This window comes from Neovison vison, chromosome 2 (assembly GCF_020171115.1).
Source record: "Neovison vison isolate M4711 chromosome 2, ASM_NN_V1, whole genome shotgun sequence".
Taxonomy (NCBI): domain Eukaryota; kingdom Metazoa; phylum Chordata; class Mammalia; order Carnivora; family Mustelidae; genus Neogale; species Neogale vison.
In genome coordinates, this window is record NC_058092.1 from 209091713 (window position 1) to 209106591 (window position 14879).

General features: G+C 50.4%; 1 protein-coding gene across 1 annotated transcript in view; it reads right to left on the reverse strand.

Moving 5' to 3' along the window:
* The window catches only part of TLL2 (tolloid like 2), a 115371-nt gene extending 103040 nt beyond the window's left edge, over positions 1-12331 (reverse strand). The window contains exon 1 of the mRNA XM_044236640.1: positions 12142-12331. Within this exon, the coding sequence (XP_044092575.1) occupies positions 12142-12331 (190 nt within the window). The remainder of the gene's footprint in view (positions 1-12141) is intronic.
* Positions 12332-14879: the final 2548 nt, after the last annotated feature.

Consider the following 14879-nt stretch of genomic DNA (forward strand, 5'->3'; position numbering starts at 1 on the left):
GAGATCCTAAGTAATGCAGAGAGTGGGAAGATACGCAGGCCCAGAGTAAAGGAGACCTGGCATCTACCCCCAGGCCATAGCTGCCCACAGTGGTCCCTGTGACCTTGGACAAGTTACTGTCCCCCTGTCTCCAGGCCCTCAGGATTCTCACAGGAAATGTGAAAAACTTAGAATAAGTAATGTCCGCGGTTCCTTCTAGCTCTAACAGTCTACAGGATTTTACTCTAAAATCTTACCTTGTGTATCTGTTTAATGTTCAGTAATAGTAACAAGCTTATCATCACTGTGACTAAATTTTCTTCATAAAGGTCCAGCAAGTTTAGTCTACTATGGCAGGGATCGCTTGTGGCCCACCAAAACTTCTTCTCCTTTCTTCCATAATAACAGAATCTCTCCTTTTCAGTTCCAGGCCTTCTGGAAGGAACATCTGCCTGACTCCCACGTACCTATCTGTGGCCACGTGACCATGAGATAGTAGAAGGTGACGTGGTGAACGCTATCTCCTGTGAACCTTCTTTTCATACATTCTTGGTCTTTCTTTCTTTTCCATGTCTCCCATGTCTAGGCTGTGTTTGTGATGGCTTGAGCTCTGGCTTCCATCTTGGGCCATGAACGCACGGGCCTCAAGCTTGGGAGAACGAAGGGGTGAGCTGTAAGGAGACTGTATTTTGGAGGATTTCCTGGAGCAGAAGCTTACTGGCTGGCCTTGCATTTCAGAACCTCCAGACTCTGATGTGAGAAAGAAACGTCTAGCTTGTGTAAGCCATGTTCCAGCTACCAATATATTGTTTCTCAGCTCTAAATCGACCCTTTTTGGTCATGCTTCATGATGTTGGAGCTGCACCCTCAAACTATTACTCCTCTGCCAGCTGGCACGACATCAGGCTTTATCCGTAGAGGGCACCAGAGGAATAGTGCCCAAGGAAGGGGTTTTTCTTCCTGGTTCCAGTGGTCTCATCTTTCTTGTTCCTCCAGAGTGGCTGCCAGCAATGTTCAGGAGAACCATGGTGTCCTTCCTTCAGAGTTTGGCCCACACTCCCATGGGCAACTCCCCACTCATCAGTCGTTGTCTGTAGCACCTCAGTGAGCTTCGACAACTTCTGGTGAGCCATCGTCACACCCTCTCCTATGAAGTTAGAAGTTTCTTCTGGGTGGGGAGGGCGGCCTCTCCCAGGTTTACTCCTTCCCTAGGGATTGCTCCCCATGTCTGCTGGTTCTATTTCCCTTCGAGTTCTCCAGTAGCCACTTCCCTTTTGCTAGTTTATAATTCTTTATATTAAATTTTTGAATAAATTCCTCAAATTACCGGTGTGATTTCAGTCTCCCAACTGGACCCCTACAGACATAGCCAATTAATGTGAGTCCACTACTAGCAAACCCAAAATCTTAACTGATACAGCCATGCAAATCACCATGAAAGAAATGAATGCTATGGTACAGAACAAACCTTCTGCTTTTTAAAAATATTTTCTCCAAAAATTGCTCATGACAAATATGACAGATAAAAGGTTGAAGTTCCTAAAATGTAACAGTTTCTACAGAATGTTAAAAAATGACCATCCAATTAAAAAAATGAGGAGGAACAGAACGGTGGAGAAAGCTCATAAATAAGAAATAAACTAGAGGAAATAAACAGCATAAACAGGAAATGCACATAGCAAAAGAAATATAAATGGTCAAAATAAGTTGTTAGAAGTTCAAAATCCTTTGTAAAGAACATATAATTACAATATAAAAGCAAATTGAAGAACTCACAAATTATTCTTCTCTTATCCAACCAGCAAAGATTTTTAAAACTAGACTACAGAATGCTAATCTTCACGGAAGTCGAAAGGAATGAAAAAATGTGCAGGGCAATTTGAAAAGAAGGATCAGAAGCCCTAAAAGATTTCACATGTCTGCCTCAGCAATTCTACATGTAGGGATCTTTTCCAAAGAAATCCTGTTAAATGACAGAAAAATCTAGCAACAATGACTCCAGCATCATTGTGTATAAGAGCAAAAGAGAAGATTGGGGGACATCTCTATGCCCAACAGTAGGGGATTGATTAAACAAACCATGGAGCATCTATACAATAATGTACAGAGCTACTTAAAATCAACGTCATAGAGGGGCGCCTGGGTGGCTCAGTGGGTTAAGTCTCTGCCTTCGGCTCAGGTCATGATCCTGGAGTCCTGGGATCAAGTCCTGGGATCGAGCCTCGTATCGGGCTCTCTGCTCAGCAGGGAGCATGCTTCCCCCTCTCTCTCTGCCTGCCTCTCTGCCTACTTGTGATTTCTTTCTCTCTGTCAAATACATAAATAAAATCTTAAAAAAAAAATCAACGTCACAGAAGTACATTTATTACACAAGCCGCTTTATGATCACGGAAAGAGGGTCATGCTACTAAGTGAAGATGAAACACCAGCTGGCTCAGAGCAGTATGTACAGCATTTAAAGAAAAAACATAAACATGCATAAGACCTGTTTGGAAGAATATACAACCAACTGTTAAAAATTACTTCTAGACTGTGCAATTACTGGAAATTTTTAGTCTTGCTTGCCCTTTCTATTTTCTAAATGTTCTCCGGTGGATGTGTATTAGTTGTGTAATTAAGAAAACTATTTTATGTTAAAAAGTAATCTCCCTTGGGGCGCCTGGTGGCTCAGTGGGTTAAAGCCTCTGCCTTCGGCTCAGGTCATGATCCCAGGGTTCTGGGATCGAGCCCCGGATCAGGCTCTCTGCTCGGCAGGGAGCCTGCTTCCTCCTCTCTCTCTGCCTGCTTCTCTACCTACTACTTAAAAAAAAAAAAAGTAATCTCCCTTTCCTGCACCTCCAAGACAACCCAATGCTTACTGAACTCATTCATGCTTCAGCTCTGATCTTGAGATGCAGCTCAGCTTGGGACCTCTGTCACATACAGACCCACAATCTCCCTCCCATCTTCTCTTCCTTTCTTTTCATCCCTGAGGATGTAGCCCAAGTGTGCTCATGTTCCCAGGCCTAGACCTCCTGGTGGTCCTCCTATTTCCTGCTTCTAGAGATCCTAAACCTTATATGTCTTCATTATAATAGTCCTCTGCTCAAGAAATATCAATAGCTCCCCATTTCTTAAGGGACATGTTTCAAACGTCTTAGCTTGACATCCACTGTTCCAAGCTTCTTTCAATCTTGTTTCTGCTACTCTGCAAAGGAAACCAGAAACGATCCCCCAGTTCTAGACACATCAAATGCACTCCTGCTACTTCACCTTGACTCAGTTCCATTAACGTGCACCCCAGCTTCTTCAAATCTCATCCATCCTTCTAGGCTAAGATTGGGGCTTACCAGGAAGGCTTCCTTGATTTTCTCATGGTGATGGCTACCTTTTCCAAACCCCTCTGGTATCTGATTTGCTCAGGTTTTCATTTGGCAAATACCACTTGTGCCAGGCACTGTGCTGATGACTGGGAAACTAAAGGTTCTAATTCCTATGCCTTCTTTGCCTTGGAGCTCATTGTCGCACACGGAGACAGACACTGAGTAAATAAATAATCACACCACTGGCTATATCCAGCAACGGATAGCGAAAGTGCCATGCAGGCAGACAAAGGTGATGAGAGATTAGATGGAGGAGTCCTGATCGAGATCAGGGCCCAGGAAGGCCTTGGAGCGTCGGGGTGGGGGGAAGCGATATGTAAGCTGAGGATCCTAAGCAGATCTGATTTTATAAACACGATCAAACGTGCATTCCAAGAGGCGCGCTCTGCCTACAAAGCGGAAAAGTGATGGCAGGAAGCAAGTGGGGCAGCAGGGCAATGGGATCAGGCACTGCCGCAATTAGCCCAGCGGGGAGCCCACCTTAGACCAAACGGTGGCAGTGGAGACGGAGGGAAGGGGACTGGCAGGACTTGGGTCAGACTGCACGAGAGGGGAAGGAAGAGACAGATATACGGGATGGTCCCAGGGTTTTTCTGGTTGCAGCACCTGGATGGACTCTGGTACCACGTGTTACCTCCCACCACAGAGCCCAGCCCTCAGGAGCCGAGCTGACTCTGAGCCCGGGGTGAGAGGATGGCAAACCAGAGCCAGTTCAGGAAGGAGGAGAACTGACCCAGGAACATGAAAAAGAGTTGGGTGGAAGGTAGCCTGCTCCTGTGGGAAAGGCAGGAGCTCCTGGCTCAGGCAGGACTCACATGGACTCAAAGCCGGTAACTCAGGGGGAGGAAAGGGAGGAGGCTTGGGGCAAATTGCAGGATGAGCCTGGAGATAAGTGGCCCAGCTGGCGGATCGGGTGAAGACTGGGGCTAAACGTCAACACTCAAGTGCTCGTGCGGGCGAGCTTGAGAATATTTATTGGTAATTGACAGAAGTGGTTAGAGGGTGGCGTGATCATAGATAGGTCTGTAACCAATCAGCAGGAAAGCTCGGTTCCTGTTGCTATGTTTGCATCCAGGCAGAACTGTATTATGAGCAGGCTAAGAGGATACCATGAGAAACCTGCTTATATGCATTGGGTTTATCTGTCATCCCCCCTCTGCTTCATGGATGAGAGCAAGAGAGCTATGGAGCAAGAAATTGTCACTTGCCTCGTGCTATGGGTCCCAAGAGAACTCTCCGTAGCCCTGAAAGGGAGGGATAAGCATACACAGGCCGCAGAGAGATTGTCACTTGGAGAGAAAATCTTAAATGGGGAACAATAGTAGGAGTAATAGTAACCATAGCAAAGAAAAGAGCTAACAGTTAATAACTGCCTGCGAAACACTTGTGTTCACTGCCTCTTTTCATCCTCCAACACACCTATCTGATGGGTTTTCATATCATTCCCATTTTCCACATGAGGAAACGGGTCCAGAGAGGTAAGGAAACTTCGTCAAAAACACCCACATAGTGAGGACAGAGGCAGGTTTCATGTCACGGGCTGCCTGAGGCCAAAAGCAGTCTCTTTACTGATCTGCTCTGTCTCCCAGATGGCCACTCACCCACAGCCTCCTTGGGAAAGATCAGCCATCTAAGTCCTCTCCCTCCGGGGTGGAGAGAGAAACTGGACCCACCATCCACGACCAACTGGATACCAGGCACTGCTCTGGGCCTTCAGGGAAAGGGATGGAGGAACAGAGAGGGGACAGATGCCATTCAGCACTTTGTATCATTCTCCCCGATGCTTTGGGACTAAGAGTACTTTGTCTCATCCTGGTTGGAGTCCTAGCCAAGAATAGAGAGAAAGATAGGGAGGAGGCGATGGGCTATGGTGCTCTGGGAGCAAATTCACCAACGTGACCTTCGGACTGGGCAGCACAGAGGTGCTTGTTGACCATGGAGGGATCCAGGAGAAGGGAAGTGGCTCGAGGTCTGGAGAGGCCCTATGCTTAGGGAAGACAACAGAGGCTGGAAGTCCTTGCCTCACCATGTAAGAGTTCAGCGTCCCATGCATGCCCTGGCCTAGCCTCTCCCCTGTGTGACACCTGGAGCACATCTCCCAGCGCCACAGATCGTAAGAGGCCAAACCATCTCCCGTGAGTGTTCAGATCATCTCCTGGCTATCTGAGAGACCAGTGGACAGAGGAGAAGGAAAACAACTTTAAAAATCATCAGGTATGGCCCAAAGCTTTAAGGCAGTGCTGTAACTACTGTGAAGGTTAATATCGTAGCTCTCCTTCTGAAAATCATGGTGAGGGGTAAGAAGGTAAACGTTTGGGGATCAGTGAAGTTACATCCTCTGTTCAGATTGTGTGACTAGGTGTCCACGGCAGAAGGACTATGCCACCATCAAAGGTGATGCGGGCTCAAATCCTGCTCGCACCTCAGCAATTTGCAACTTGGAGGAATGAATGCTTTTACTTACTTACTTACTTACTTATTTATTTATTAAAGTTTCTATCTCGTTATTTGAGAGAGAGAGAGAGAGAGCGTGAGCCGGGGGCTGGGGGGAGATGGGGAGGAGCAGAGCTGAGGGGAAGCAGACTCCCTGCCGAGCAAGGAGTCCATGGGGCTCGATCCCAGGACCCTGGGATCATGACCCAACCCAAAGGCAGCCGGTTACCAACTGAGCCACCTGGGTTCCCTGAGGAATGAATGCTCTTAGAAAGAGGAGTGGCTGGGGGGAGGGGGGAGCCGTTGGCTGAATGGAGGTCTGGCCCAACACCAGTCACACATCTCCAAATAGTCAGGGGCTGGCTTCCCAGTGGGGCTTACATACCTGGCTGGCTTGCAGGGCACGGAACCACCCTCCACCCCTGCCTCAGCATAATATCAAGGAAGCCAGCGACATTCATGGCAGATCTGTTTTCACACCAAGGTGTTTAGATACAGAGGAGTGATTAGCATCCGTGTTGTCAGGAAACACCAAGCTCTGGAAAAACCATCGGGCTTCTGTTGTTCAGTTACTTGGTCTCCTGCCACTGGAAACCTTGTTGAATTTCTGTGGGTTGATAGTAATAAAAACAATAATATTTACTGAATATTTACCACGTTCCAGGCACTATTCTAAGGCTTTATCTGTATTAATTCGTGTAATCTTCATAACAACCCTACATGGTAGATATTAGTATCCACATTTTATAGTCGAGGAAACAGATTCAGAGGGCTGAAGCAAGTTGTTTGGGGTCCCACAGCCACAAAGTTGTAGAGCCAGGATCTGAAGTCAGGCGCTCTGTCTCTCCAGCCTGCACACTTAGCCCCCGGTCTCTCACAGCATGGAAGGCGGTGCTGTTCTGGGACTCAACTTAATCCACACACTTTTTGTGCATGACGGATTCTTCCAGGGCCACAGGATTATTGCAAGATCTCACATTTATTGAGGGATTCCATTTGCTCCCAAGCTTGGGTGCAGACCCAGCAGGTGGGGGAAGAGCCTGCCCAGGCTGGTTCGTGGCTGGAGAGTGGCCAGAGAAGCAGTGAGAAGCAGAAGGTCCCGAACTGACCACGGGAGATGCTGCTGAATGGGACAACCTGTTGGCCTGCCCACACCCTGCTTCTATCAAGCAGCATCTTCTTGCTGAGGAGGCCGTGCCCAGCCCTGAGCTTGGTGGGTGCCCTGCAGATCCAGGTCTGCTGTGGATGCCTCTGTGGTTCAGCTCCTGCCCTCCTCTCTGTCTCACTGGACAGAGGATTAAAGGATTTGCTGCCAACATACGTGTCACTCCCAAAGGAGGGTGTGGGACACTGGTCACTGCTGGACTGGCAAAGAGAAGGAAGAGAACAATGGGCTCCACTGATGTCTGAGTCAGCGTTCCATGTTAGACGATACCATGGAGGACTTCGTGTGCGAAACCTGAGCTCCGTCTACAAAGACAACACCGGAAGTCACAGGACCATCAACGTCAGGCAGAAGGTCTGGACATGAAGCTCAGTTTCCCCATGGGCAAAATGGGAACTGCCACAGCTGCCTGTTTAGTCCTGGGCTGGGTAAAGATCTATGGGGTGGCATTCCTGCTATCACTCAGCTCTGGGATCATGCTCATCCCAAAGAGGCCAACGTGTTGTTCCCCTTCCAGGCCTCTCCTCTCCCAGACACTGCCCACCCCCATGTGAGTCTTGACCGCTGCTGGGACCGCTGGGCTCTGTTGGGACTCTGCAGACCACGCTGGCTCTGCTTGCTTGAGTTGCTGTGTCTCGGTATGACACTTACTCAGGGGCCGAGACCCTGCATCTCCTCCCCCAACCCAGCCCTGGCCCATCCACCTTCACCTATGTTTTTTGGTGTTTAGGGAACTCTAACTCACACACCATAACATTCACCCTTCAAGTACCTGGGAGACACTGTTTGCCAATAATTTTCAGGCCTGAATTTAAGAATCTCTAACATGAACTCAATTGTTCCTCTATTACAAGAATTTGAGTTCCTCTATAGTGTGTCAACAAGGAGCACTTGCTCGGTGCTTGAGCACTTGCTCGGTGCTCTAACGATGGACACGATGGACACGCTGGTCACTGAGCACATGCCCGAGGCCGAAGCTGTGCAAAGCACTTGAGAAACACAGAATCATTTAACCCTTTCAGCAACCCCTGAACGGGGAATGTTAGCCGTTCTTTCCAAGTGAGGAAATGGAGGCTCAGAGAGGCTAAGTAACTCACTCCAGGTCACAAAGCCTTGCACGGGCGGCAGATTTTGAATCGAGGTCCATCAGGTGTCAAAGCCTGTGCTCTTAACCGCCTCAGGCCCTGCCCAAGTGCACTTCAGGAGTGACAGATTAGAAAGAGAGATGAGCCAGATGCCGCTCCTGTCTGGAGAAGTGGGAAAATAAACGTCCATTTCCATACAGCCCTGAAATATTCTGACATCAGATCAGCACCTGCCTATCAGTAAGGACACCAGAACAAGCAGGAATGAAAATAAAGTTGTAAATACCGGCTGCCCTCCCCTGAGCCAGATGTGACTGAACAAGGCTCCAGATGATTCCAGCCCCAAGCTGTCAGGTCACCCCCTATCCTGACCACCGCCCCATTCACCACGACCTGCAAACCTTGCCAGCAGAGGCTCAGACACTGCAGAGGAGAGGCAAAAAAAAAAAAAAAAAAAAGGTCGTCGTTCTGTACCACTGAGTGTGGGTGGTTTTTCACACAGCCATCCAAAGACCAGGGAGCAAACAGTGAAGGACAGCAGCCTTTGGAGAAATGCACCAGCCCCCTATTGTACAGGCAAGAAATTCTATGAGACTTTCTGGAAGCTCTGCAGAGGTTCTGGTGGGTGCAAAACTCCACCAACAAAAGCAGCTACTTCAATTCACTTCCTTCGTTGGACTTCCTCCTTCCCTGTTCTACTCTTCCCGCTTCTTGGGATCACTTCTCAAACCATCGACACGCAAGTCCTTGTCTGAGGCATCCGGCTACAACTCGCCACAGGTAAGTGGTTTATTCCCATCTCCATTCTGTAGATGAGAAGACTGAGGCATGGAGAGGTGAAGTGACTTGCTCAAGGCCTCACAGGGAGTAAAAGGGATAAGGACCCAGGCCTTCTGGTCCTGAACCCAGCTAAAACATTGTGGGTGAGAGCAAACAGGCAGGAGAAGCTCTTAAAAGCTTTGCGAAGACTGCTTTCAGAGACATGGCACTCGGGAGGATGTCTTATAATTCACTGTCATTTGAAGCCTTGGCCGCACTTACAGTATCAGATGAAAAACAAAACGGCAGAGCTGCAGACTGCCAGGCAGAGACCGTGCCCAGAAAGACCAGTGTACCTCAGCAGCCCCAGGCCAGGAGGGCTTGCACACATTCACTCCCACTCCACCAGCATCTGATTTGAAAAGCATCTCTTCTTAGGGCATGAAGTAGATTGCTTATTAGTAAATTTGAATGTTCTAGTTTAAAACTTGCTTCAAAGGTCCACTTGAAGGTGTTCTTTCAAGTTTCTAGAAAACCTGTTTGTAAAGAACCTACATATATAGCAGGCACTGTTTTAAGCACTCTAATCTATCAGGAATCATCCTCATTTATAAAAAAGGACACTAAAGCACAGAGAACTGAAGTGTCTCACCCAAGGCCACACAGAATGTAAACAGCAGAGGAAATTATAAAAATCGCAAACAGTAAAATTGTAAAAAAAAAAAAAAAATTTAAATGATAAAAGTGGTGAAATAGTAAATAGTAAAACTGTAAATGGTGGAACACTTACCAGTCTGGTCAGCCTCTGAGAGGCTGAGCTGGAAGCAAAGGTCATAGAACCACAGAACACTAAGTAGGAAGGAGCCAGGCGCATATATTCAAATGCCCGCAGAGTGTGAAGCAGGCACAGGACAAGACAGCTGATGGATGTGGACCAAGAGAACCAGCTTCCTCAGCCTGTCAGTTTGCAACCCTAACAAGTCTAACCACTTATCCTGCAGATGAGCAATGGAGACCCAAAGAGGAGGCGATCTGTCCGAGGTTAACACAGCTCCACGAGTCCAGGACCAGATTCAAGCCTCTCCTCCCTGAACTGTGTCTGCAGCATAACGTACTGGCCCCCACTCAAGAAACAGCAGGTTTCAGAGCACTGAAGCCCTCCTTCTTGGCAGACAAGCCAGAAGTTAGGACTTGACTTCCGTAGGATGACAGGCTGCCCTGAACATTTGATTTAAATGTGGAACCAGGAAATGCAGTGTTCCCCCTGAGCCGTGAGGCATGTCCTTCCACTGAGATCTCAGTGCCCTGGTGAACTGCTTTTTGTCCTTCTAGAAGACTTTTCCTGGCTCAGGGAATTCCCAGAAGCAGGGACAGACTGAGAGGTGACCTTTTCCCCAGGTCTCCCTTGCCATCGCCCTCTGCTGGCCATCCTTAGAATGAGCACAGCTGGAGGAGAGGCCCCGGCAGCAGGAAGATCAAGGATGGCCAAGGAACATGCCTGGAGAGGGCGGAAAGCAAGCTCCCAAGATCCTCTACTCCCCAGCCCAGCCCCCCAATTGCATCCTGTGGGTGAAGAGTCACAGCACACACATGCCCTGGTTATCTAGCATTTTCTACAAAATTATTGGACAGAAAGGAGGCTTCAAGAGGCAAACCTGCCACCCGGTTATTCCACAAGGTTGAGCCTGGGAGCCGGAAGGGCTCTCCCAGACAGCCCTATGTCTCTTTCACCTGGATTTTCAGCATTCCACATACCAGAGGCCTCGGTCCATCCCTGAACAGACTGATGGCTTCCCAAATCCAGGCCCCAGCTGCCCACATGGCTGCCCAGAGGCCCCAGCACGCAACCATAGAGTCCAGGATCTGACAGGTTCATCGATGGTTGATCCAATCCCTTTAGCCCCCGCCAGGTTTTCACAGCCTCGGTGTCTGTCTTTTCCCGGCAAGGCCACGCGCCATTCCAACAGTGCTCCAGAGATCTCTCCCTGGTCATGGGCTGGGTCCCATGACGAACTGGGATGCCTCAGTTGGGACATGCTACCCGCTGATGTTCTCTCAAATGACCCAGGAACCAATATTCCTGCCCCTCCTAACTTAGAAGCCCCACCAGGTACAGCAATAGGTGGGTATTCTGGAGGACTATTCCTGCAGGGTAAGACCAGGCCCCTCAAGCCTGGCTTGAACTTCAACCTTCACAAGATTCTCAGTCTCACAGCCTCTGGGTCCTCCCGCCTCCTAGTGACCTGGTGTTCCCCAGATTTCGGCCAATTCTGATCTGTCCGACCCCCAACTTTGCCCATAGCCGCTACAGGAAAGACCCAGATTACAGGACCATCTATCTCATCACTCCATTCGCAGAGAATTTTCCCACACATCATGAGACTTCCTATAATTACTGTCCCCAATTTAGAGATGAGGGAACTGAGGCTAGCAGAGGTCTCCAGAGAGTGAAGAAGTGGGGGTACCGGCCACGGCGCTCCCCCAGACCCAGCCAGCCACAGCACGGAGAGAGGAGGGAGGCCGTGCTCTCCGCTCCGTCTGTTCATCTCTGCGGGCCGCCGGCTAGGAGGGGTGAGGCGGGCCTCCCAGCCCATCCTCGCCTGGGTCCCGGCCGGAGCTCGCCGCACTCGTGAGCTCTCCGGAACCTGCGCCCGGGCCCCGGCGGCGCTGCTGCCCGGAGCGCGCGGGCACGGAGGCCACGCCCCTCGGGACACCCGAGCCGGCTGGTGGCTCCGGGAAGGGAGCCGCGGCGCCCGGGCCGAATGTGCGCCAGAAAGATCCGCGCGTCCCGGCGCCGCTTCCTGAGGGATTAGAGCACCTGCCGGCTTCCATCTCCGCGACCCCCAGGCGGGGACCACGCTGAGGGGGCTATGGGGAACTTTGCGGCAACTCGCGTCACTCGCATTCTCCCTCAGCTACCACCTTCCCTGTGCCCGCCGCGCCGCTTTTCGGGTTTTGTTCTTCTCTTCCCAAGAGCAGGCGCGAGATTTCGGGAAACTTTGCGCACAACTTGCAAACGCGGGGAGCCGGGGCCAGGGCTCCCTCCGAGCCCGGGAGCGGCGCGCCCCGCCCCGCGCCTTCGGCGGCCGCTAGTGCGGAGCACCTGGCTGTCAGGCGGCCCGGGCGCCCGCCCTCCTCCGCAGGGGGAACGCTCCCGAGGCTGCCACCCGGGGCGCGCCGCAGGCCCGCGGCCGGGACGTCCCAGCCGGAGTGGCATTGTCTTCCCGGGGAGCCGGGGAACCTCGGGGGAGGGAGGGAGACCCGCCCCACAGAAGGCAGCGTCCGCTTGCCCACCACTCATTTGCATTTCAAAGGCAAACTTCTGCCGGACTTCCCCGGCGGCGGCGGCGGCACCTACCGGCTTTGCACGGGTCGTGGTAATGCTCCAGCTGCTGCTCCGCGCCCTCCTCGCCTTCCAGCGCCGAATAGTCCGGGGCGGCGTCCGAGAGCTCCGCGAGCCCCCCGGCGCCGCGGGGTAGCGGCGCTAGCAGCAGCAGGAGAGGCGGCAACAGTGGCACCGGGACCCCGAGAGCAGTCGTCCGGGGCATGGTTGCGAGGGGCCGACGGAGCCCGCGGGAGCTGCGTGTCCGGGAAGCTCCTCTCGGGTCAGGGACCGCGCGCGAGGGTCAGGTCGGTGGCGGCGCGGCGATTACGCACGGCGGCCGCGCATGGCTCGGGCGCGGGGCGAGCAGAGCGCGGCGCCGCGGTCCGCGTCGGGGCACCCAGGAAACCGCGGCTCGGAGCTACTTGCCCGGCGGCCGAGGCTGCAGCGGCTGCGACTGTGGCGGTGGTGGCGGTGGTTGGAGCAGTGGCCGCTCCGCCCCTCTCCACCCGGCTGGACCACACAGCCCTCGCCAGGGGCCCCGGGCAGCCAATCACTCGGGCGCCCGAGGCGAGGCCCCTCCTCTTCCCGGCACCTCCGCAACTTCGGAGGAAAGGGAGCGAGGTGAAGATGCTCCCGGCAAGGACCGGGGGCCCGCAGGGCTCCCACCGAGTCGAGGGCGCCCTTCTCCGGGCGCCTCCTCTGGCTCCGGCCCCCGAGAACGCTGCTCCTGAAGATCAAGGCTGGACTTCCCGCCTTGTTTTGTCGGCATGACTCACTTTACAACTCCCTGATGCACACGTGGACGAAGGCGGGCAGCAGCGGTTGTGGCTCGGAGCTCTGGGGACCAGGAGACCGGTGTGAGCGGCCCGCGTCGTTACCAACTGGCTCTGTGCTTTCGGACAATCGTTTCTCCGTAGGAATGAAGTTAATCTTCTCGCTGGTAGCTTTCAGCTCAGAAAAAATAGATTACGATTCTCTCAGCTTTTCAATATCCCTCGTCTAGCCATGAAGGACGCTTGTGCCAGCACCCACCTCACCTAACCTAGTGGCTGCTGATGCGATTGCCTTAGGGGAAGAATTATTTAAAATGACAGATTTCCCCTCTTGGTGACCCTATCCTTCAGCAAAACTGTTTTAAGATGCTTCATTCAGGCAAAAAGATTGACAAATGAACAGCTGTATGTGCTATTTGTGTTAAATTACAGACATGTTTTTATTAAATAAGCCACTCACCAGTAACTTGGATGGAATAAAAATGACCAATTTTTGAAGTCTGGTAATTTTTTGCCAATTAAAAACATACGCCCAAATAATTTAGAAGAATAATCAAGAGATATTTGAAACCCACTCCCACGTTGTACCTTAAATGTAAAAATTGTCAGAACTGAGCCATTTTGACTTATAGAAATAAAAAGTTCTATTACCATGAGACCTTTTTATGCAAGCAAAATTACCCTAATCAAGAAGTAACACACATCAATGTGTAGAGATTTTTCAGCATCCCACCCAGTAGAATATTTTTTCATTTAAACTGCAAGCAAAATATGAACTAAACTTGCTTTTACGTTTCCACATGACTTCACGGCCACTAATGACAAACTAGAGTTGGGCTTTATATACAAGACTCTAATTTCTTGGATTATGATAATGTCCTATCTATTAACTAGGTTAACAAGTCCTTCAAACTAGTAAAGGTTTAAAGCAACTACTGGAAGGTAGTGTCGGGGTAGTTTGTCTTCACCCTTAGAAAGAAATCCAAGTTGACCCTGTTTCATCTTCAAATGGGCACATGCAGAATGGAGCCAGATTGGGCAAGAAGATCTGATTTGGAACTCCTAAGTAGAAGAAAGAAGTCTGGGGGGAGTGGATGCCACCAAATGGCAGTGAAGAGGCCAAGTGGCCATTAAACAGGCAATAGGTGTGGGAAGGGGTTGAATGGCATTTCTGCTGAATGCTGGAAGGAGTCAAACCCAACGCCATCGTTCCCTGCACTGAACCCAGTGAAGGTCACCACCTGTCAGTAGGCAAGTCCACAAAGTCAACATCTAAAAAGCCTAACAAACTTCTGTGACACTTCCAGGTCTCCAGATGGCACTAGGTAAACAGCCAACTGGCTTCCTCATTAGCAGGGAATTCCTCTAGAAAGTAGGACATTATAGGAGACCTCCTGTATAAGCCCTGAGGTTGTGAGCCTTTGTTGCCTCTAATCCCCACCTGGTGAGTAGCTGCCAGGTCTTCTCACCAATAGTCTTTGTCCAAATATTTTGAAGACAGTGGTGCTCCTGAATGAGCAAGCTGCACAGTTTTATGTCAGAAGCCTTATTTTCATGCTACTTTGGCTCTCCATCAACAAACAGCAACAAACATTTGGATTATAGTATTGAGAGGTTAGATAGGACAACTGAAAAGGGATGGTTAATAATTTTTATCAGTTCTACAATTACTGATTTCACACACTAGTTTTATATTGAACCTTAATCTTGACCCATATAATTTTTAAAATATGTATTTTTAAATTTAAATCCCATGGGAATACTAGAAGTAGATTTAGAGTAAAAGGCTTTATGCTCTAAAGTGGCTCAGCATAGTCCCATTACATCCATAATTATTCATAATTTTTGTGGTTTCCTCCCCCACTGTGGAAAAACTGCCAAGTGGATACAAGCTTCCCCCCAGCCCTCCCGTTTAGTCAGATGTCTATCCATCTATTTCCAGATACCCAGAGCAGCCCGGTTCTCTTGCAGCAGCTCTCAAACCCCTGCGCAACCCCT